A 22,360-nucleotide genomic window follows, 5' to 3' on the forward strand; every position below is an offset into this window, starting at 1 on the left:
GGTGGAGGAGAAGCGGCGAGCAGAAGGGCTGAAGATATAATTGTCATGTCCACTGATTTTTGCAGAGGGAGGGAGGAATGCTCCATTTAAGATGTCTACATACCCTGGTTAGGCATGTCCCCCTCTGTTCTCCTTGTCCATCAATACTCAACCTTTTGCTGGTGTCATGTGCTTGCGATAGGGCTCTTTGATGTCTTGATTGAAGATCATGACTGCAGGGCTGTTGTTGGTGTCGAGCCTGGTGCCCAGAAAATGATGAACATCTGTGGGATGCTGTGTGCAATCGTAACTGCTGGGATGTTCAGAGGGTGGAAGAGTTCATTTTCCTCTTACCTGATTTAACTAGCGAGTTACACTGGCTCATGGGAGGGCGTGATGAGAGCCTGAGGGGATGGCGTTGTGTGTTTGGGAACAGGGTGAGGGAGAAGCAGAACAAATGGTGGCTTTAGCACAATTGTCCAACGAGCAGTGCTCTGTGCTTGCCCTGTCCGTTCCGTGGAAGGTGGGTTTTGGTGACTTGTGCATTACTCAGGGCTCTACGACTAGAGGGGGAAATACTTCCTCCGGGTTAAGAGACCAATCTGTAGGTGGATGAAAGTCTCTGTGTTGGCTCTGGTGTGGCATCGCAGCCCACCCCTTGCTGGCAAGGGGCAGCTGCTGGCAAAGGCAGGGGCTTCTTATTGAAATGGCTGCTGTTTCCCGTTCCTACACAGTCACGTAAATAATTAGATGCTTTGGATACATTTAGTCAGATCCTTAATTTTCACATTTTTAAGTGATGAATGGTAAATGTTGTATTTTCTGGTAGATTACTTCTCATTTGTGTTATTTTTTTATTTGGATGGAAAATGGGGTTTTAATTGAAGTGCAGAAGATTGGCATTTTGAGACTTAATTAGAACTTCCAAGTATGATGGTCAGGCATGATTTAAAAAAAATATCAACAGAAAAAATAGTTTGTCATTGTTTTGCAGAAGTTTAGAGCTAATAGATCTTTCCCACTGGCTGTTTCACAGGTTTCTATGCAGGAGTCCTTTTTAATTTGGGATTAAGTGCTTGTTGAACTGAACAATTTGAGTAAACTAAAATGAGGCACTTGCAGAAGTAGCTGTTGGATGTAAAAGCTATCTTAGCATTTCGACAAAGGGTGGCTCCAAGAGAGCACTGAACAGTAAATTTCCCAGTCCAAACTCTGTGTAAATTACATGCTTACTATTTTTATTTTATTTAAATTACAGTAGGCATTTGCCCTAATATATGCTGTTATAATTTCATGTTGGATTTGTAATTAAGTTTATTTTTAGAAGAATGCATTTAAATGGTTTATATAAAATGATTTTCTATTTTTGTAAATGAAATAATTGTTTTTTATTGACTTCTAATTTCATGCAAATTTTTCTTTGGCTTGGAGGTTATGTAAGCAGAAATAAATCAATGATTTGAGAGTATTCTCATAAAGAATAGAGGATTTGTTGTCACTGGCTAGGGACATGGGTAGACAGTTAACTCTCACTTAGGCATCTTCAGATTGACTGATGGATGCTGTAGACTGTAGTACTATGGGTTTATATAATAAATTTTATTTATTGATTATTCTTCCTGGTTAAACTAGGAAAGCCAAATTGTAACTGTTTGGAATCTGACAGATAAGAAAGATGGTCATAATGTGGTGATATCTCAGGGTGCCTGAATATGTTGCAATCCATGGCAAATCTGATGGACAACTTGCTATTTTTAATTTGGCCTCGCTATCACGTCTCTTCACAGATGAATTTGAAGGCTAAGGGGAGTTGAGTGATGAGTCATTATTGAGTTAGTAAAATCACAATTGATCTCCATTTCCTGTTGATTCCAAAATTACTGAAGTGTGAAAGCTGAGAGTGACTGATGACTTCTTGGAGGGGAGTTTGAGGGTGGAATGTGGAAGTGACTCTAAAGTAATTCAATGCTGCCCTGGGTGTTAGTACAGAATTGTCTACAGTGAGAACAGGTGTGTGTCTGAGATGGGAGGCTTTGAAGGAAGTGTGGTGGTCTGGCTAGCCCAGTTACCCAGAAGTAATGATCATCTGGGCTCTAAAATATGCTCTTCAGCAAGGTGTGTGTGGGAGAGATTTCTTAAGTAGCTACTCAGAGAAGCTTAAGATTAAAATTTTCGTTAGTCTTCTCAGTACTGGAGATTTCTTCTGGTTGACCTGTGTTTCTGTCACTTAGCTCAGAAGATTTTTGTCTTGAAATCCCTTTGCTCCCAGGTACTATGTGCTGTGAAAGGCTGCTGCTTTTCCGCAGCATGGCCGCAGAATGAATGTCAGACTGCACAGTGACAGAGGATGGGGTGTAGGGACAGCAGTGTTGCGTGACAGAGAAAATGTTGTGTATCTTGGTTATTGTTTGCAATAATCTTCTGATGAATCCTTGATCTTGTCATTCTGCAGAGTTGTTCTTTTCTTGTGATGCAGTGAGATTAATGCTTTTTTGACAGATACTAATTAGAAACATTGCGGTAACATGTGCAGGTGAGGTTTAAAATTTCTTTTTTTTTTTTTTTTTTCTCCCTAGAACTTACTGTTAGCAAAACTTTTTTTTGTTAGGAACTATTAAGTTACATTACTCGGCATTGCCCACATGGTATATGTGAGAGTAAATTCTGCTGAAAGGAAGAAATTAAAGGGAGGATGTATACTGTTCTGAGTTACATTTGGAAGCAAGCTATAAAGAATCCTTGAAATATCACTTGAGGAAGAGAAAACGTAGTTCCCTGGGGGGAGGATAAGAGGAGGTGTGAGGTAAGGCTGTCCCTTCTCCTCTGTTTGTTGCATCCCTCACAAAAATCTGATTTTAAAGAATTTTTCTTAAGTGGCATTTTGGAAGGTGAAATCTGTGTTCTGTCTTAGGACTATTTGGATGGTCTTTGCACCACTGCAACTTGTCATGGATGTACGCTCTGATACGCTGTGTTAAAAGAGAAATAAAGAACTAGGAGAGGGAGAAATATACTTCTTCCCTGGAATTTTGTACAAGCTTTTCCCATTGTTGCTGTATTTAGGATTGTAGAAAACTGAGAAGGGGGGGGGGGGAAAGAGGTGGTGGATCTTGCTGTCTGAGAACAGCTTGGTTTTCAAATTTATAAACAAAACAGGAAAAAAAAATCTTCCAGGCTTCTTGACAGGCTTGGTATGTGGTTTTCACATTTAGAAAAGCTGATTCAGTTGGTCTGGTTATTACAAGGGAACAAGTAGAGAAATAAATTGCTCTGAGAGGGTGTAAAGAACTTTCCTCTAGAAAAAGTTGAGCAAACATGGAGCACTGGGTTGCATGGTTGAAATTTGGTGACATGTGGAAAGTACACTACTTTTCAGAGAAGTATGATGTTCCTTGAGGGTGTTGTGAATTCAGAAGTAAGAGTTGCCATGCTTAAAAGACGTGTCTCGGTCTTACTGAGGGTTATAGGAGCTGCAAGAGAGCTTTGTCAGGAGTAATCATAACAGTTCTCAAAGCTGTCGCTTGCAGAGAATCTTCAAATACTGGAAGTTGCACCTTGATACTTTACACCTTGTCTTGTAGTATCTGTGTTGATATGGCCCAGTACAAAAGCACTTTGTTAAACCAATTAAATGCATAATATTTTTATAATACTTGTGTTTTGGAAAAATCAATATGATCAGTTTCCCTTTGAAATGACAAGGAGCCTGTTGTGCTGACAAAGTAGAATGCATTAGGAAGTGGTGCTTTGTATCCTCTCAAGAGTAATGTGCTCTTGTTTTTTCTTAATCAGCAGGATGTTCTCCTGTATGTCAGATGTCTTAGTTGTTTTTGTGATCTGTATCAGAGGAGCGGGGGGGAAAAAATGTCAGAGAAGCAGAATAGGTTTAAATGCTTTATAGCAACAGAAGGCCTGCAGCCCTGTATTTCTCAGTTCTACTAAAACTGGTAATTGCCACATTAGTGTTGGACACTTTGTGTTTATGTTTGTGTTTTAAACAATAAATAAAAGAACAACTTGCCCTTCAGAGGAACATCACGTGTAGCCTGCTGAAATACTCTGGAGCATACGGGATATAATTAACCCTTTCCCCTTTAGCTTTGTTATGTTTCAGAAGGTAACACAAGTTGTCTAAAACATCTGAAATTGCTTATTTACCGGTTCACTGAAGTAAGGATTTTTCAAGTTGTTTGTCTGAAAATCAAGCCTCTTCCTCTCTCCCTTGCCTTCCCTTCCTTCCCTGTTCCCTGATCTGCAGTTTACAAAGTTGTAATAGGTCTAGTACTGATTTCACTGCCTCCCTGCCCCCCTTTTTATTTTAAACTTAAAAGCACCCATTGAGGAGAAAAGTTTATTTCCTGTCACTCTTGCTCAAGGCTATAGAAAATAGATCTTGGAAATTTAGGCACTTGTTCAGGCCTTTCAGAGGAATTTCAGAGGAATCTTTAAAAGATGCTTTGCTTTTGATGCAATGAGGGAACTTGAAAGGATTGACAGCACAACCAGGGTTTGGCTCATTGCATGAATGAAACCTCTTGCTGTGATCCTGAAGTGTTTTGCTTTACTGACCAGGTGCTCAAGTAGTACAAATCTGTCCTGACCGGTTTCTCTTAAGTTAGTTCTGGTACTATTTGGTGGAAGTGGGCTGAAAGGAGTCAGAATCTGAAATGCTTCCAGCCTTTTTTTTCCATCTTGACTGTCCTTGAAGAATGTGAATTAGTGTGAGAAAGTGTCTGTAGTTTCCACTGGGTCAAATAGAGGTTGGGATAAAAATACGTATCTCTCTGTGTGTATTGTAATATTGATCGTCATGTGGTAAAAAAATTCCTTGGCAGCAGGATTACCAAGACTGATGTTTTATGCTTCATTTGTAAGTTTTGGTGCAGTCTTACTGCTGGCTCTGTGCTCAGCCCTCCTTTTTGTTCTTTGGTGGATACCTTCTTCATGACTTCCTTTTGACCAGCCTTTGCTTTCCGATAAAATGTCATCCTTCGGACTGGTTAATACCACTGGAGCTCACTTGATCGCTTAGTTCACTAGCTGCTCTCTTTTTTTTTTGTTAGGATATTTTAAGAAGTTAAGTCTCCTCAAAGACCCATTCTTGTCTCTCTCTCACCTCCCCCAGCATGGGTGTGTACATATTCACACCAAAACAAAGATTACTTTGGAGTCTTTTTTTCTTTATTTTTTAATTCTTTGTTTTTATCTGTTCCATTTATAAACTTCTTTAGAGACTATTCCATGTGTTGCATTTTAAGGAGGAACACTGACCTGTGTGTTACTTCAGATCAGATTACATCTTTTTTGTTTTGGTTTGGGCTTGCTTGCTTGCTTTCTTAGTTGTCTTAGTTGGAATTTTTGGATTAATTTGGCAAGGAATATCAAAATACGACTGGGGCTGAAAACGAGATCATTCAGACTTTGGCAGCATCACTGAAGCGACTCCACTTCAGCACTTGGAAGTTCTGTTCTGATTAATTTGTGATGTCTTTTATTTTCCTCCTTGGTTTAACTCAATTTTGGGTTTCTGCGTTGAGATTAAAGCATGACTCTTCAAAGTTTATTTACAGAATGCTGTCTTCCTGTGTCCTCTGTTCCAAGTGTAGGTTGGAAATAGGTCTCCTTATGTTGACTTTCTAGTTTGTGCTTTGTTTCAGCTGGGGTGGCTAATAGGTACAGGTTTTTACAAAGATGCTGGGCAGAGCTGGGGGAGCTGGGACAGTAACATGGATGACTTCATCTGGCCTAATGCAGGGGTGTGCAAGAGCGTTTTACCCTCTGTCAAGGTGGGACAATGTCTTTCAAGGAGAAAAAGAGTAAGAAGGAAGGGCAGGTAGATGTCTTCTGGCAGTCTGTGTACAGGAAGGGAAGGTGATGATGGGACCAGTCTGCTTTTGTTGTCCACGGAGGACACCAGAGACGACTGTGGCTGCGGCGCCACCCAACACAGTCATTCATGTCGCTGAGGGACTCCCTTTTTTGGGTGATGGCCTTTTCCAAATAGGAGTAGAAAATTTCCTGTAGAAGACAGTGTGTGACCTTTCACAGGTCTGGGGGCGGTTTCTGAGTTCAGGACTTTTCTCTTTGTCTCCAAAATTGCTGGTTAACTGTGGAGGAAATAAGGAGACTTAAACCCTGTTTTCTGAATCTGGAGTTGAATGAAGCTGGCATGTGGTAAAGCAAAGCACAGTCCGCTCAGATATATTTTCTTAACATGGAACCAACTAGCCTTGCACAAATACCGTGGTTTTCTTTCACAACAGCAATGAGAGGCCAGCAGAGCTGTCAGACAAGTGAGGCAAGGCCAAGGACTGTCCATGAGCTGTGCTCTCCAGATGATTTTGCCTTCAAGCTAGCAGTTGGAAAGTTTTTTGTGTGTGTTTTCCTGTTCAGATCATTTTTACCTGTGCTCTTTCTGTTAATTTATGTTTTTCTTTCTCAGATCAGACTTAGTTTGACGCTTTGCAGTATAGCTGTGTTTAAATGTATGTGGCACTGTTACCCAATGTAGTTCTGCCATCGAACGCCCGCCCTGTAGGTGCAGTTTATGTTGGCAGGTGCTGTTTGGCTGGTGTGACCTAATGTTTGGGCAGGCAAATCATAACTACAGGCAGAAGAGTTTTGGGTTTGTTGTTTTTTTTTTTTTTTTTTGGGGGGGGGTGGCTGTGGTGGCACATCCTTTGCAGTGGAGGTGAGATTCTTGCTTTACCTTACAGCTGGTTTTTGTATATGTTGTTGGGGGCTGGGGAGGATGCAGGATTCTATAGTTAGTTCTGGGATTTCAGAGCTTGGTGAAACCTTTCGTGTGTCTGGAGGAAGCAGTCTTGCCAAAGCTTTGTTGGATGTAAAGTTGTCTGGATCCAGAGAGAGATTTTCCTTGATGAAATCCTGTCGCCTTTTTCTGAAGTCTTGTGGGCAGCTTCTCCCCATATGATACTGTCCTTTTTGTGAAGAGATGGGCAGAATTCTTTTTGCTGATGTCTCTCTGTTTGAGAGATGGTAGCTATTGAACATCAGGTAGTTTTTGTAAAACTTTATTTTTGTATCTTGCTTAATACAAAGTAGTTGTGTTTTTACTCATGAGAATTGCAGAATGTAGTGAAACTAAAGAATATGTCATTCAGCTTTATTTAAGAGCGTGTTACAGGTTCACGTGGTTTCTTTCGCTTCCCTTTTTCTGTCTAGCTGCTCTTATTTGTTGCAGTGGATAAATTTAATTGTTTAAAGCAATTTTTAATTTAAGTTCTCTAAGGAAAGATTTCTTATCATAGGTTAATTATAAATTTGTTTACTATAATAATTTAGATATTAAATAGTACAGACTTGTTAACAAAGCCAAAGCACTTCGCTGAAGCATGACGCTCAGCAGGCAAAAGTAGCAAGTGAAGAGAGAAACCATTTTTAGTAGAAAATCAGCATCATTCACTGGTTACTAAATCACAATAAACTTAAACCAAACCAACCCACCCTCCCCCAAATATAAATGCAAAATGAAATAGTTAAATACATAAACATAATATTCTGACATGAAATGAAAGCTAAGTGACAACTGAAACTTAGTGATGGAATTGCATTGGTTACAGCTAGTCCACTGTTCTGTTCTTCCAACTGGTTGTTTTTCTCTCCTTGATGTTATCCACCTCTTCTTTCTGGCTCAAATTTCTACTGATTTCTTGTGTCGCCTTCTTCATGAGCAGAACAAATAGTGAAATAATGCCAGGGAGCTGGCAAAGCTCTGCTTAAGTGTATGTTCTCCAGCTGTATCTTCAGCTGAGTGGGTTGTGTATGGAAGGTATAGGGTAAAAATAATGATGAAGACAGGTCTCTGTCTCGGCCTTGCCTTGATTTACCTTCTGGAATAAGTGTGTGTGTGCAGCTGCAGATCCCGGCAAAGGGAGGTGCCTCAAGTTTGGAGTGTCTCAAGCATCCAGGTTTGATGTTGCTGTTTGGTTTGCCTCCAAGTCCCATCTCCCCCTCTTTCATCCCTTTCTTCCAACATTCTTCCCCCCCCCAGTTTTGGCTCAGAAGGGGAGCAGAAGAGAATCCTTGATGATGAGTTGCTGAATGAAGTTGCCATGGCTGTATTTCTCTCACCCAGTTGGACCTGCTGGGGGGATTTGTTAGAAATGCATTAGGGCAACCTTTTGCATCCCAGGCTCTCTAGAAGTACCTGCCAGAGGATGAATAATAATTCTCCTGCTTGCTTTGCCATTCCAATCCTCTTCTAATAAAAGTGGATATTGCAACAATAATTGCAGTTGCCAAGCAATAGAATCAGCTAGGCTGATTAAATACCTAAACCATTTTGTTAACTAGAATTATAATATTAAGCACTGTGGGTGATGCACATAGGCAGTGTCTAAAAACTGTATATAGGGTTGGAAATCCGATGTCTGGGGCAGTATATAAATGTAAAATGGAGAGTATGGGCTGAAATGTCACCTTGAACTTAAAAGCTATGTGTCCACAAGCGACTGGAAATAAACCCCTGTTGGCACTTTTTTTAAGGCTCACCTTGACTGGTGTCACAGAGGCCGTGTTGTGTGTGTCTTCCCCCCCCCCCCGGTTACTTATTGTACTGTGATACCTCTGAGACAAACACCCTGTGTGAATGCTGCTGTTCTGGTATAGAGGGCACTTTCCTTGATTGGGCTGTGTGTTTGATACTAAAAGCGAGTCAAAAGCATCCTTTTGGCCAGAAAAGTGAGTTCACGTAAGAACTCCTACTTAGGTGTAGCTACTTTGGTTTATATTTGCCTTAAATTGTGTTCTGATGCAACTGTTTTTGGTTGCGAAGACCTGAACAACTGGTTACCTTGTCTCTGGTGCCAGCCTGTGTATTTGGAGAGCATGGTTAGCTCATGACCGAAAAGCCCCACAGCACCTGCATATATGTAATTTAATACCTTTAGAGCACTTTTTGGGGATTGCAAGTTGGTCATATTCTAACTGCCTTGAGAAAGCAGGTTACAGCACGACCTATGTGATTATAAGCTGTGTAGCTGTCATGTGAAGGGAGGGGTGGGAGGGCTCTCTGTTCTGTTAAATGAAGTTTGATAGCACTGTCGTCTTCTGTGCAATTAAATGCCTTTTTTCTTTTTCCACATTACCTTAAATCTCCATTGAAGTGAAAATACAGGATAATAGAAGTCTTAGTTCAGTTTGTTAAAACAAACATTACTACAGAAGGCCAGAGAACGTGGGATTTCTGGGTTTTGTCATGTAAGAGATGGTTAGCACAGAATAGTAGGGCCATGTGTTGCATATTGTTAAGAGTAATTGCATCAGACTTCTAATTTTTCTGTGGATCTAAGTATAACTTCCCGGTGACTCTCTTAAATCCTTTTGCTGACCATTAAGGATGCAATTATATGTTATGATAGTTTTGTCAATTTGTTTCTAATGAAGCCTAAATGATCTGTCCTGGTTGGCCAGTCATTTTTTAAAAAAATAAAAATAAAAATTCCAAAAAAACTTTGAAGAGAAGCAGATTTCCTAGATTACTGCAGGATGGCAACTCAGCAGGCAGCTAAAAGCATAGTAAAGTCTCCCTAAATGTGACTTGCTGAGCCCAGCCACATGATGAATTTTCATTCTGGAGGAATTGGCTGCTTATCCCGGCTACCTAAGTGTATATCCCATAGGTTTCTGTCTGCCAGTTGCTGAGTCACTTGCATGTGTAGACAACTCTTTTAAAAATAAATAAAATAATGCACACAACTATTTTTTTTAAAGGTGGAGAAGAACAGTCCCCAGGAGAGACAATTTCTGTTAAGCTCTATTGTCATCACAGATTGTGAAACATAAATTCAGTGTTATAAACAGCTTGTAATTTCAGTCTTCCATTTTTGCTTTAGCAGGCATTAGGCTGAAGCTGCTGGAATAAGGTTTAAATGTTACTATCACAGTTAAAAAATGTTTGACTCTCATAGGTATTGATCATAACATGCCACCTACTCACTTCTGTGTTACGTATTTTGTATAGAGTGGCATGCTCTTATTTTGTGGTGCTGTCAGAGAAGTGATAATGCAGGGTACGAATGAGTGCAGAGGTTTGAAGTCTGTCTTCTGTGAGGATGGAGCTCATCTTTAGTGATTTAGGCATTACCTGCTTTCTTCTGCCTTTTTTTTTTTTGTTAAGTTTCGACAGTTTTCTCACAAGCTGGCAAACTTGACCACACTGTGACTCTGAAATGTTGCAGTGCAGTTTATTAAATTCTTCTGGAGTCACGTTCAGCTAGTGCTTCAAACAGCTTTCCCTTCCTTCTGAAAACACAGAAGCATCTTGCCAGAGATTTCAGTGTTCGCCTCCAACTATAATGTTCAAACAATGGTTTTCAGTGTTTGGCATATACTGGCATTAATGGGTGAGGAATTTACTGTAGGTTTGATCTTTCTGTAAGGTTTTTGTCTTTTTTTTTTTTTTTTTCCTTCTTCTTGGTTGAGTGGCAGAGAATCCTCCAGGTGTTGTCCATAACCTGGGCACTACAGATCAAGGTTAAAAATTTGGTGCTACTTGTACTTGGTTTGTTAACCAGCAGTTCTGGGGTGATCATGCAAGCTCAGCCGCTTGGACGTTGTTAGCTCTACAATATCTCCCTCCGTTTTTGCCCTGCGTACCCACGAGGACGAACAGAAATCTGTGCCAACTGAGCCACTCGCTCGTGTTATGCTATTTCAGTAGTAGGAGGTAACAGATGTGGCTTCAGAGGAACCCCTGAGGGATGTGCTGGGTCAGTGCAGTCTTGGTGAGAGGATTAATTTGGGGATGACTTTGTCATGAGGATGCTTTCACGTGAGCTAGGCTAAATCTGGACCCACTTGGTCTGGTGAGCTGTGTGGAGAAGGCATCAATCAGTATTATTAAAGGGATTCAGTTCATTTTGTTGGCTCCATTTTCACTAAGCTGCTGTTCCTGTTGACTTTCAAAGTAAAGTGTTGGCAGAGAGAAAGCAAATGAGATGAGGGACAGAAATGTGATTTATTCTGAATTTTTTTTGTGTGTGTAAACTTATGGGGAAGTTGGAGGAAGTTCATGGAAAGCAACAATGCCAGAGATATCTTTAGCCAATGACAGCTGAAATTGCAAGAGCAAAAAGGCAGAGCCAGTTTGAGTTTGTGATGTGGGTTGTAGTCCTTCTGTGTGTTATTTCTGTGAATGTTTTGTTCTGGTCAGCTTGGTAACACAGTGGCCCTTGGATTTGGAATATATAGTTAGTAGAGTGGTAAAAGACAAAATTAAAGTAGGATGTGTGTGTTTTTCTAAAGGGTATGGGAGACAAGGAGAACATGTGTGGGGAAAAGGAATCCAGTTGCTTTTTAAGGTATTTGTGCCAAATTTGATTGGCCTCTTGTGACACCACTTTTTCCTTCTAAATCTGGGAGAGAAGAATTCTGTAAAAGGTTGCTAGGAGTGATGAGTGAGACAAGGTAAATTAATGATAATAGACTATATTTCTCAGAAATGACAAGCTATGCTGCAATATAATCTCCAATCCCTGGAGTATTCAGAAGATCATAGTGGTCTGGCTTTGTCCTCCAAAGCTTAACTTTTAATTAAATGAAGAAAAAACCCAAGTCCTCTTCCTGGGCCTTAGATGTGTAAGCAAGAATGTTCTATATTCAAATGGAAACAGTTGGGTTTTGTTTGGGTTTCAGTATTGCCTTTCATGTTTCGCAAGCCAAAGATGGCACCGTTGTGCTAGTGCTAGGAATACAGAAGTTGAAATTCAATTATGAGCTTGCTTAGCAAAAGCTAAAGTGGTTGATGTTTTCTGGATTGTGGGGTGTCTTTTATCTGTCCTTCCCCCCTTCCATGCAAAGAGATGTAACTTTGCAAAATCTTGATAAACGTAAAGCAGTTCATGTAGCATGTTTGATGAAGAGGAATAGTTCAGTGGTTAGGGAGACAGCTTGAATCATGTGGTGTAGATTCAGTTCCCTCCTTGTTACCGGTTCTGACATCCCAAGAGGTAATACAGAAGCTGGCTTCCCCGGGAAGAGATCTAGTGATTGATGTGACACATGCAGGATAGGTGAGCTTAGAGAGTACAGAAATTTTGTGGGAGGTTGTGTAAGTACATTAAAGACACTAAAATATATATTTCATTCATAGTGTCACTACGAAGGCAAAACCAAGAGCTCAGTGGGTGGTGGAATCCTGTGTTAATGTAAAGTGTCATAAGCAATCTCTCCAACCACTGATTTCTGTGAACTCCACATTTAATTTCTTCCTTGCATAGTATGCAATTAAAGAATCCTTAGACTTCTGTAGTAATTTTTTTCTGTGCATCTGCAGATGGTGCAACCATGCTGAAACTTTTCATGGGCTTGAAGGGAAATTGTGGTTGCTAATCAGTTTCTTCTCAGTCTTTCTACCTTTCCCTTCCAAGTGTGGAGTGAAAAACAAGTACAGGAACGAACTAGGTTTAAGACCAGGCCATGGACTACAGTACCTCTCTGTTCAGTGTTGACTGAATAAGAACACTTAAAAGATTTTTCTTTTTCAGAGCTGTATAACAGTCGTGATGGTTTTCTTAAAACAAGCATGATACTTAGCAGTAAGAATGAAGAGAGAGGTTAAGGTCAAGTTTTACTTTTCCCTGTTTATAATCTGTATGGGCTTAACATTTTCAGACTATTCCCTCTCTGTTTCCGCTGTTTCCCTCTGCTTCTCTTCTGAGCAGTTGAAGTTGGGTAGAAAAGAGGCTCCTTTTAAATCCACTGACTGGCTTTATCGTGTGTTTCATTCCTTTTTCCTAACCTGATTCAAACTAGTTTTTCAGTTATCGTGAAGATTAGGATGCTGTCATCAGCCAAGGTTGTTCTTTAACGTTAAGTGTCTGCAAGGAATTTTTTTAAGTCATTGGGTTTTTTCCAATGTGCCACATAACCCCTCTATTGAGTTGATCTGGTATGTAGTAAACGTGTCAATATGCAGGCCATGATACACTGCGCAGATCTAAGTCCACCCAATGCAATAAACGTGTTCTTTGTTGTGAGGGAGGGATGGTAACTCTGGAGATGCTTGCCTTAAAAAGGATGCTGCATGCTGTGGATCTGGGCTGAGGGCTGCTGGACTGCAGCCACATTCAGTAGCTGCTTTGGACCCTTTTTTTATAAGGACCTGGCATAGATTAAAACTAAAAAACAAATGGTGAAAAGGAAGTCACTCTGTTGGGAATAATTTACAACAGTGTTCAGAAGATATGTGATCTCCCAGAAAGACCCACAGCTCTGAGCTGAGATTACTGAAGGATGATGTGGTCAAGCCTCTTTCAATAGAGGAGTCTGGGAGAGCACGATGTTGCTGTGCTCAGTAACATCAGTTTGTAGCTGACCAGAGAGTAGCAGTAGCTGTCTGGGAAAGCAGACCTCTCATTGAAGTGGAGCGCGCTCAGAAAAAGCTGCTCTTGGCAAAGTGAGATTTTTTTCTTGTGGTGGTGGTGTGAGCAAGCTACTCTGCTAAAAGCAGAATTAGCCACAATTGTTTTTGTGTTAAGCCTTGTAGTTCCTTCTTTGCGTAGGAAGTCATCCAGTGCTGGTGGTAACATACTGTACTTGTTACCACTGTACAGAATTTCAGGGTAGATGAGAAGTTGAGCAACCTCATGCCTTCCCTTAAAAGAACCCTTTTGAACCTTGCAGATCACAGACTTTCCTCAGAATGGGTGCTTGAACCCATGGGCGGGAAGACAATACGGAATTAGAACAATTTCTGCCCCCTCAGCCCTTTCAGCAGATACCTTCAGCTTTTCCATTTTAATAAAAAGTATCCAGCCTCCTCCTTTAAGATTAAGCCTTCCATCTCCACTCTGAAGTAAAGGAAACAATTTTCACAGAAAGGAAGCCAGAAGAAGGGAGACAACTAGAAATCATAACTTGCTTCAGTAACACGCCATGAGTATACAAAACAGGAGAAAGGTGAACAGGAGTTGATTTCAAGATTGCTACTTAGATGTTAACGGCAAGCAGTCTATCCTGATTCTCGTTTCAGAAATGTAAATGACTGCACAGGCTGAACAAGTCTCTGTTGCTAGGGAAAGCCTGACCCAGCTGGAGCAGACTTAGGCTGAAAAGGCCTTAGACTTGCAAAAGGGTTGTGCTGGATTGACTGTGTGACTCAGAGCTGTCTTGGTGCTGCTTTGTCTAAGACTTTGCTGTTGAGAGAGCCAGAGAGTGATGGGTGCTCCATCTTTAACTTCAAGCTGGTTGAGAGGATACTGAGACCATTCAGCGTAGTACAACCTTTTAACATTGCCCAAAAAAGTAAAGGGCCAAAGGCAAGGCTTAAAATGTGAAGGTGTGTATTTTTTTTTCCCAAGAAAAACCTAAACAGTTGTGTTTCTTTAAAACTTCCAAATGGAGTAACTGGGAGAAATACAAAATTTGGAAGCAAGAACTACACCATGACTGAAATGGTTTCTTGTAGGAAATTAATTCTTCTCATTACTAAAATCGGTGAATGTGTGAACTGTCAATCCTGCCCTTGAAGACCTTAGTATTGATAATGAATTAACTGCAATGAATATATGTACAGCTGTGACATGCTGTAGCAAGCAGAAGTTGTATCGTAGGCTGAATGTTAAACAGCAGGCTTTCTGCTGATTTGTCTTCTGTAGCATGCCATTTTGCAAAAATAATGGTTTCTTCGAAATACTGAAGGCTAACAGGGAAGTCTGTTTAGGAGTAGCTAGTGACCTGAAATAACGAGTGGGTATATAAAAAGAATAAAGACTTGCTGCATGAAGTAAATGATTATTTGATGACAGATGATGATTAAATAGCAGGCGTTTCTCAAGGTGGCAAGGTTCTCCTCCATGTCAAAATGTTTTTTATGATCAAAATGAGCATTAGCAAATCATAGTTAAGACCGAGAAGAAACTACTGAATCGCTGTACGGTGAGCTCTTTGTGTCACACACAGCTTTGCGTTAGCCTGCCCAGTCTGTGTGTACGCAGTAGTGTCAGCTCACTGCCCGTGTGCTGTGCGGTGTGTCTGTGTTCACAGCCTCTGTTCTGCTCCTTGCTGTCCCAGCCTGGAGCAGCACTTGCAAAGGAGACTTGCCAGGAGATTCTGCCAGATCAAGGAATAGGCTGCCTGTCGCATTAATTACTCTCATCTTATGAACCTGTTACGTGCAATCATTTTTCCTGGTAGTTCACTGACCCCCTTTCAGTTACGTGATCAGGCTTGGATCTGTCCTCTGACGAGGAATGGGCTGCAGGTCCTCAGACTGTAGTGTGGAGTGGGTTTTTCTGTTACCTTTGGAAATCTACATGCCCTGCAGCTTGCCCCTGGGGTGCTCCTGGGGAAAAAAAGAGCACAGTTGGGCTTCTTGTTGGTTAGTAGGTGAAGCTCAGTACTTTTGGACTAAAGCTCTGCTTCCAGGGAGGCGTTTGTGTTCGTCTAGGTAAAGAATACACTGCTTATCTTTGGTATTTTACTGTATTGGGAAGTTAACTTTAAACAAATAAATATGTATTTCTTTAAAGAACTAATTTCTCACTCAGAATTAGGCCCTTAGTTTAGAGTAAGTCTGAGACATGATAGGCAGTTTAAGGAAAGGATTGGAAATCTGTAAGCAGCTAAATGAAAGCAGCGTGAATCTGACTATTGGTAATTATCCTGGGTGTTTCTAATCTACCCAAAACTATTGGGGCAGGTTAATAAACAGATGTTGCATTTGTGTATTCTGTCAGCGAGCAGAGTAAATACATACCTTTGTTACATGTGCAATTCAGAATTGGAAATGAACTAGTAAGTTATACTAGTCATAATAAAAAAAGCTCTATAAGCTGGAATATCAAAAACTGTTAAATGGAATATAAATGCTCTAAAGAGCATTTTATGTGCACTTCATTGTTTCTGACAGACCAGTTTATATTGTTAAGTCCATATATGCTTTCTCTAAAATGGGATCCAAAGAAAACACAGCACAGCCAGATGGAAAATGTAGTTGACTTTGAGCTCTGATGAATTTGTTTTTCATATAATCCTTTTCAGGGCAGCAAGAAAAACGTGAGAAAAAGATGATGCATTGTGATATAATTAACTTTCATGAACAATGTGAACTTTAAAGAAATTTCTTAAAGAAAAAAGAGAATCTGCTTTAATTTGAACTGTTTTTTCCAAATGTCAGTCTGGACCAAGGTACTTGCCCTAGTTCGTGTTTGCATCTCTGTAATTCTCATTATATGCATGAAGTTCTGCAAAATATAACTCGCTAGATGGACTAATAAGTTCTTAAATCAAGAATGTCAACAGCACGCTCATCTGTAATCAGTTTCTAATGTTGGCGCCCACTGGACTTTATCCTTTTCCATGTTAAGGGAGTGATGTTTCATAATTGAGGCAAGTGAGTGCATACTTTAGCCATAAAGTTCTAGAAAACTCATTGATTTATAAAAGCATTAAATAGCTAAAATTAAGTAACTTTCAAGCTGAAACAAACATAAAGCTAAAAGCAATATGGCTTTTAAAGCCCAGCTTCAGAATAGACGCATGAACAGCTATATAATGCTTTAGTTAGCGGTTGCTGCCATTTCTCTTACAAATTGTTCTTTAGGGTATTGTAACTCAGCTGTTTTTAAACCCATCACTCTGGAACCTTGCCTACAAAATGTCAGCGCAAGTGCAAATTTTATTTCTTTAACAAAATAAAGGGCTTGGAGCAGTTACGCTTTCTAAAATTTTATGACAGTAAAATAAATGTTGCTACTTTTGCTTTGCCATAACAGGAACCTTGTTCACCTTGTCCTGCCAGCAGGTAGAGACTAACCAAAATAGTGTAATTGGAAAAACGCTATGTGTTCTGACTTTTTCTGAAAAAGAGAAGTCCAGTGTCACAGTGTAAATATGCTCATGTTATCGTCGGGCTGTGCTTTGGGCAGAGGGCACTGTCCTGTGAGGGCAGGTGGAGGGCTGGTTGCTTTGGAAGAAAATTTCAGAAGTTAAAAGCAAGCTGTGGGTACCAGCTTATTAAAGGAATTCAATCCGGGTTGAGGTTGTCTTTCCTCAGATTCAGGAGAGAAGCCCACGCTGCTGCACATGACCAGTACCTCTCTTACCAGATCTGCTAGCTTGGAGTTCTTTAACATTCTCCCTCTCCCATCTGGCTTCTAAAGCAGGGCGATGCCAACCCAGTCACCTTTCCAGATGTTTTCCTGAAGCTGAAGCCTTGACGCGTGTTCCAGGCAGTAGCATGCAATTGTTCTGTAGCCAGTATATACTAAAATGGGGATTTTTCTGTCTCACTGGTCGTGATGGCCGAGTGTTACTGTTGGTACATTAGTTTTGGTGGTGGGGTGTTTTTGTTTGTTTGTTTGTTTGTTTTCTTAAGGTTTAGGGAATGAGCTTTCTTGCACATAGCTGCTTCTAGTGCAGCAAGTCCTATTTTAATAGCCTCTGCTTTCAGCTTGGATCTTTACAGAAGGAAGATTAGGTAATTGTTAGCGTAGAAAACATCTGTTTCTTAACAAAGATCTCACCCTGTTGTTTTTTTATGTTGTCCTAACATGAAAGTCCTTTAGTCTTTTAGAGACTTAAAAGTCTTTAAGTCAGTGTCGGATATTAGAGTTGCTGTGGTTTTAGCATGCTCATGTTCTGGATCCTTTGTTAGCTTAAGTTATTAGCCTTAGATAAGTGTTGTGGGATGGAAGGACTGCTTTCTATTGTCAGCGCAGTTTCTGAATCTCTGGACAATTTGTCTGGGTTAGAATTTAAGTTTTTTGGCTCCAGTGTTTGTTTAGACCTTTTCTTGTCTGAGGAAAAGATATTGTTAAAATAATTAAGCCTAGCATGCATAAAAAAGAGAACTGTTCCACAAAATTGAGTTGCTTGGGGTTTATTTAAGTTTTTGGTTGCTTAAATAAATTGGCATTTTACTTTGTCTGCTTACAAGCAACTTACGATCTGTTCCGAGGAATCTTTTTTCCATGTTTTCCACAGAAGACCAACTCTTGAGGATTTCTAAGAACAACAGCTCTCTACACTCCATAGTTCTTTAGTTTACATAGAAGTGCATTTTATGTATCTAATTATTACATTGTTAGTACGCTTTTCTTCCAGCCCCTTAAAGTGTTTTATTGTGGTATGTGTCTAATAAGGAAAGACTTAATATATGTATTTATTAGGGAATAATCCTTTTGGTCATTGTTTTCTTGAGAGTGCATTGAGTTCAGTCTGCTGTTTTCAAGGGAAATTCCTCACTGTGTTGTTGTGTGTACTTGTAAATAAATTTATCCTGTGTTTCTTAGAACTCAAGAAACTTTTTTGTATCTTGGTGCCAAAATCAGTGAAACTTGGTTTGCTGGAACATGCAAACAGGAATTCAGTGCATTAGCTACAAGTTCAAGCACTTTTCTTCCCAGTCACAGTGCAGGAAGTGCTGACCAGCTTTCCATGGGTTTTGTGTTGTTGCTCATCTTACGCAAGACCAGCATTCAAGAACTGGGGCGAGTTTGGCTTGTGACCCTGGGAAGAAAGAGTGATTTGAGAAATAAGTTGTAATTTTCTGGGAAGTGTTCCCTTTTATGTGCATGTGTCTTAAGGGGGGTGGGGGGGTAAATTAGTGACTTGATGACCAGTGGGTCACTCTCTGTATTACCTGACTTGTTTGAAGTCATGTGGCTGAGCCCGTAGTTTGGTCACACATGTCATGGTGTAATTTGAAGCAGGGTGTGCAAATGCATTTGGTTTATCTTTATATTCCTTAGTCCAGTGCAGCTCTTTCCAACAGCAATAGTAAAACAACGTTTCTGTTTGCTGCAGAATACAGACAGCTTGCAACTGTGTGTTGGTCCTGGTAGTGTTTACAGTGATAGGTTAAATGAAATGAATAGGCAATGTAGGTGTAAATCAAGTACTCATTTCTTAGTTTAACATTTCAACGTAATTAAGAAGTTAAAAAGTTCATGGCCATCAGTGTCCTACTTGCATTCCAATTTCAAAAGACTTAAAGATGCCTTATTTACTAACTTCCCTTTTTTTTTTTACATTTTCAGTTTGCGGGCCAAATGTTGACATTCGCAATGATATCCATGAGCTGAAACGCCTGGAGAACTGTACGGTAATTGAGGGTTTCCTGCAAATTCTGCTCATCTCTAAAGCAGAGGATTACCGCAACTTCCGCTTCCCAAAGCTCACTGTCATAACTGACTATTTGCTGCTGTTCCGTGTGGCAGGCTTGGAAAGCCTCAGCGATCTCTTCCCCAACCTCACAGTCATTCGTGGGAGGAACCTCTTCTATAACTATGCCTTGGTTATCTTTGAAATGACAAATCTTAAAGAGATTGGGCTTCACAACTTGAGGAACATAACCCGCGGGGCCATACGGATTGAGAAGAACTCTGACCTGTGTTACCTCTCCACAGTGGACTGGTCTCTCATCCTAGATGCAGTGTCCAATAACTACATCGTTGGGAATAAACCTCCAAAGGAATGTGGGGACTTGTGTCCAGGAACAATGGAAGAGAAGCCGTTGTGTGAGAAGACATCTATTAACAATGAATACAACTACCGCTGCTGGACCACCAACCACTGCCAGAAAAGTAAGATTTGAGTAGATAGTGTGGTTTTGTTACCTCTTTCTGAAGTAAAGGTTTAGTTTTGTGGTTTTATTTTAAGCTTTTTAGCAACTTGAACTTTTATTCTTTTTGTGTGTAGGCTGCCTAACAAGTTATCCACTTACCATGCAATAGATTCCTCTCCAACCAGTAAAACATCGTCTCACTTGATTTAAAAAAAAAAAAAGCGGGAATGGGGCAAAATCCCCCCACCAAAACCAGCAAAACACACCAAAACCCCACCAGCTTTCTGGGTTACTTCCTCATGGAAAAGATGCAAAGTAAATGTAGAGCTGAAGCCATTACAGCAAAGCTGGAACCAGTCTTACCTCCCTTGAAGACTTCAGCAGGAGGTGGCTGTTGAATGCCATCTCCTCCTTGCTGAAGTGACGTTGTGTGTGTGTCAGAGTCAGAGCCGTACTGAAGCTGTTAACTGGGCTTTGACTTTGTTTTTTGCCTCCCTTGACATGCACCTTCAGAAATTCCTGTAATGGTAAATGGTGTACGCAAGTACTTTGTTATTGAAACCAGTTTTTACAGTACAGTGCGTGCCAAAGAGTCAGTGGGTATCTTGACTCTCGGTGAAATTATCCTTGCCCGTTTTGTTCTTATCTGGCATGACGGGGTTTATGTCTTTCTGATAGCAAGTATTAGCAAAAACAAAACCTGATCTCTTCTCACTTTTTAAAAATAGAGTAAACATACATGGTTTACTCAGATAACATGATTACATGGCAGGCTTTTTGAGTTCATCCTGTAACTTTACGAAAGCTGAACCCTGCAGTGTCAGTAGGGCTTAATTACAAGCAGTCGTCACGGGGAGGAACAGTTCATGAATTCCACTTATGGTCTTGACCAAAGCTCCTATATGAGACGAAACACCGCAGTGTGAGAGAATTGAACGCCTCGTGTTCGGTTAGAACTGAAATGAAAATACCTTGTAGGGAGGTTTCAGTCAACACATGCCAAAAATATCTCTGAAAAAAGGCATTTGTAGGGCTCTGCTTTTATCAATACTTCCGACAGGAAACAAGGTTTGTTTTTAAACAAAGAAAAGAAACCCCCTCAGCCTGTTGCTGGGAGACTGTGATTTGTCCAAGGTGAGGGAAGTGAGCTGCATTGCTTTCTTACCACGTGTTGCTATGAGTCATTAGGCTTCTGCAGGCCAAATTTATGTCTTCATTAAAAGAGTGTAACTCTGTTGTCTACAGAGGGTGACCTAGGTGATTCCTGTCTTTAGTGGTTTGAATGGATGTAACGAGAGTGTATTTAATAGTACAACAACTTACTTGCTTTCTCTTGTGTGCTCTGGCTGTTTGGAATAGACAGAAGTAATGTGCACAAAAAGCTTGTTGGATTCTAGGGCAATGTTAAAATAATTTGGATCCCAAATGCACGTGAGAAGAAACCTGCTTAAATAAAGTGAGGTCATAGTTACGATGGCAGCACTTTTAAGACAAGGATGTAGGTAATGTTTTTCTTGTCCTATATGCTTTCACCTTCCTTTTGTGGGAGATTGTGAAGAAGAAAGCAAGTGTTGGAAAAGAGATGTGAAAGGCTTGTTAAGAGCGTTATACTGTGGAAAAACAATGTAGGTTTATAGTATCTTGGGATGCAGAGCGTATAAAGAAATGATCGAGTTCTAATTGATAAAGAGAGTGAGAAAAGTTGGACCTGTTTAATCTGTTGGTCATGGTAAGCCACTGACTTTGAGGAAGAGGACTTTAATAAAAATTTGTCAGCCGTTCATCTAAAACAAAACAAAAAACCAACAAAAATATCCAACCCAAAAGTACTTCTGTTCTGAAGAATAACAGGGGAAGTATAAATGCAGTTGTTCAAAAGGAAGCTTTTTGTCTTTCCTGCTAGATTGATTGGACGCTTTGGTAATGAACTGCTGATCTGGAGAGGACCCTTGCAGTACAAAATTACACAAGAAATGGAAAAGAATAGAAGCAAGGACTTTTAAGTTGCTGAGTGTTTCAGTCTGTGTTTTCCTACCAGTAGAGATATGAGACCTATGTTATTTTCCACGGCATATTTTTCTAGTGTAGTATCTAATTTAACCCTGACACTCTCCTTGTGCGTCACAGTAATGTTAAACTGAAAAGGCTGTCTATCACTCAGGGTTCCTTTATGCCTTTTTATTTTTCTTCTCTCTGGATCTGTGGAGGAGTGTATATTAAATCTCTTTTGTCCCTTGTTTAGGTTTTATGCTGAAAGATCTGAAGTTGGTGGGTAAATGTTGTGTGGGAACACTTAGTACTTTAAGTAGCCTGGCTTCTGTTTAGTTTTGCTGTTGAGTGGAAGTTGTTTTTTTCCATCTTTCTCTTGCTCACAAACAAAGGAAGAACACTGTGCTTCCTTCAATATAACTTGTTGAGGGAGGAGAGAGGGAAGGATATGCTGTGTTTGACTTTGAATAATCCGTTGACATTTGTATAGTAGAACAAGCTACAAAGAAGCTGTAACTTTTAAAATTTTTGTTTTGTTTTTTAAGGTTCACTGTAGAGTGTGAGTGGCTTCTCTGCCAGTTTTGTTGCCCTGGTTTCTATGTAGTGTACATTCCTTTACCTTCAAGTGCCCCAAGGCAGCAGCAGCCTTACTAGTTTGCTCCCTTTGGAGCTGCAGCATACTGTGTTGGGTTTGGCATGCTGTCATCTCCGACTTGCACCTACTTTTCTTTTGGCATATCAAATGCCAGCTGTACTTCACTTGGGTTGCAGGTCCATGTAGAAGAATCCCTCAAGATAAAAGGAGAGTACTGGAGTTGTTTGCATCAGTGGTTGTGCTTCGGGGCACAGGTAGAGATGGAA

General features: G+C 40.3%; 1 protein-coding gene across 2 annotated transcripts in view; it reads left to right on the forward strand.

The window, feature by feature from the left end:
• The window catches only part of IGF1R (insulin like growth factor 1 receptor), a 185,274-nt gene that overhangs the window by 12,447 nt on the left and 150,467 nt on the right, over nucleotides 1-22,360 (forward strand). For both annotated transcript variants that reach the window (XM_086471912.1, XM_086471913.1), the window contains exon 2: nucleotides 18,984-19,529. In XM_086471912.1, coding sequence (XP_086328038.1) covers nucleotides 18,984-19,529 — 546 coding nt within the window. The remainder of the gene's footprint in view (nucleotides 1-18,983; nucleotides 19,530-22,360) is intronic.

This window comes from Leptosomus discolor, chromosome 11 (genome assembly GCF_034619465.1).
Source record: "Leptosomus discolor isolate bLepDis1 chromosome 11, bLepDis1.hap2, whole genome shotgun sequence".
NCBI lineage: Eukaryota > Metazoa > Chordata > Aves > Leptosomiformes > Leptosomidae > Leptosomus > Leptosomus discolor.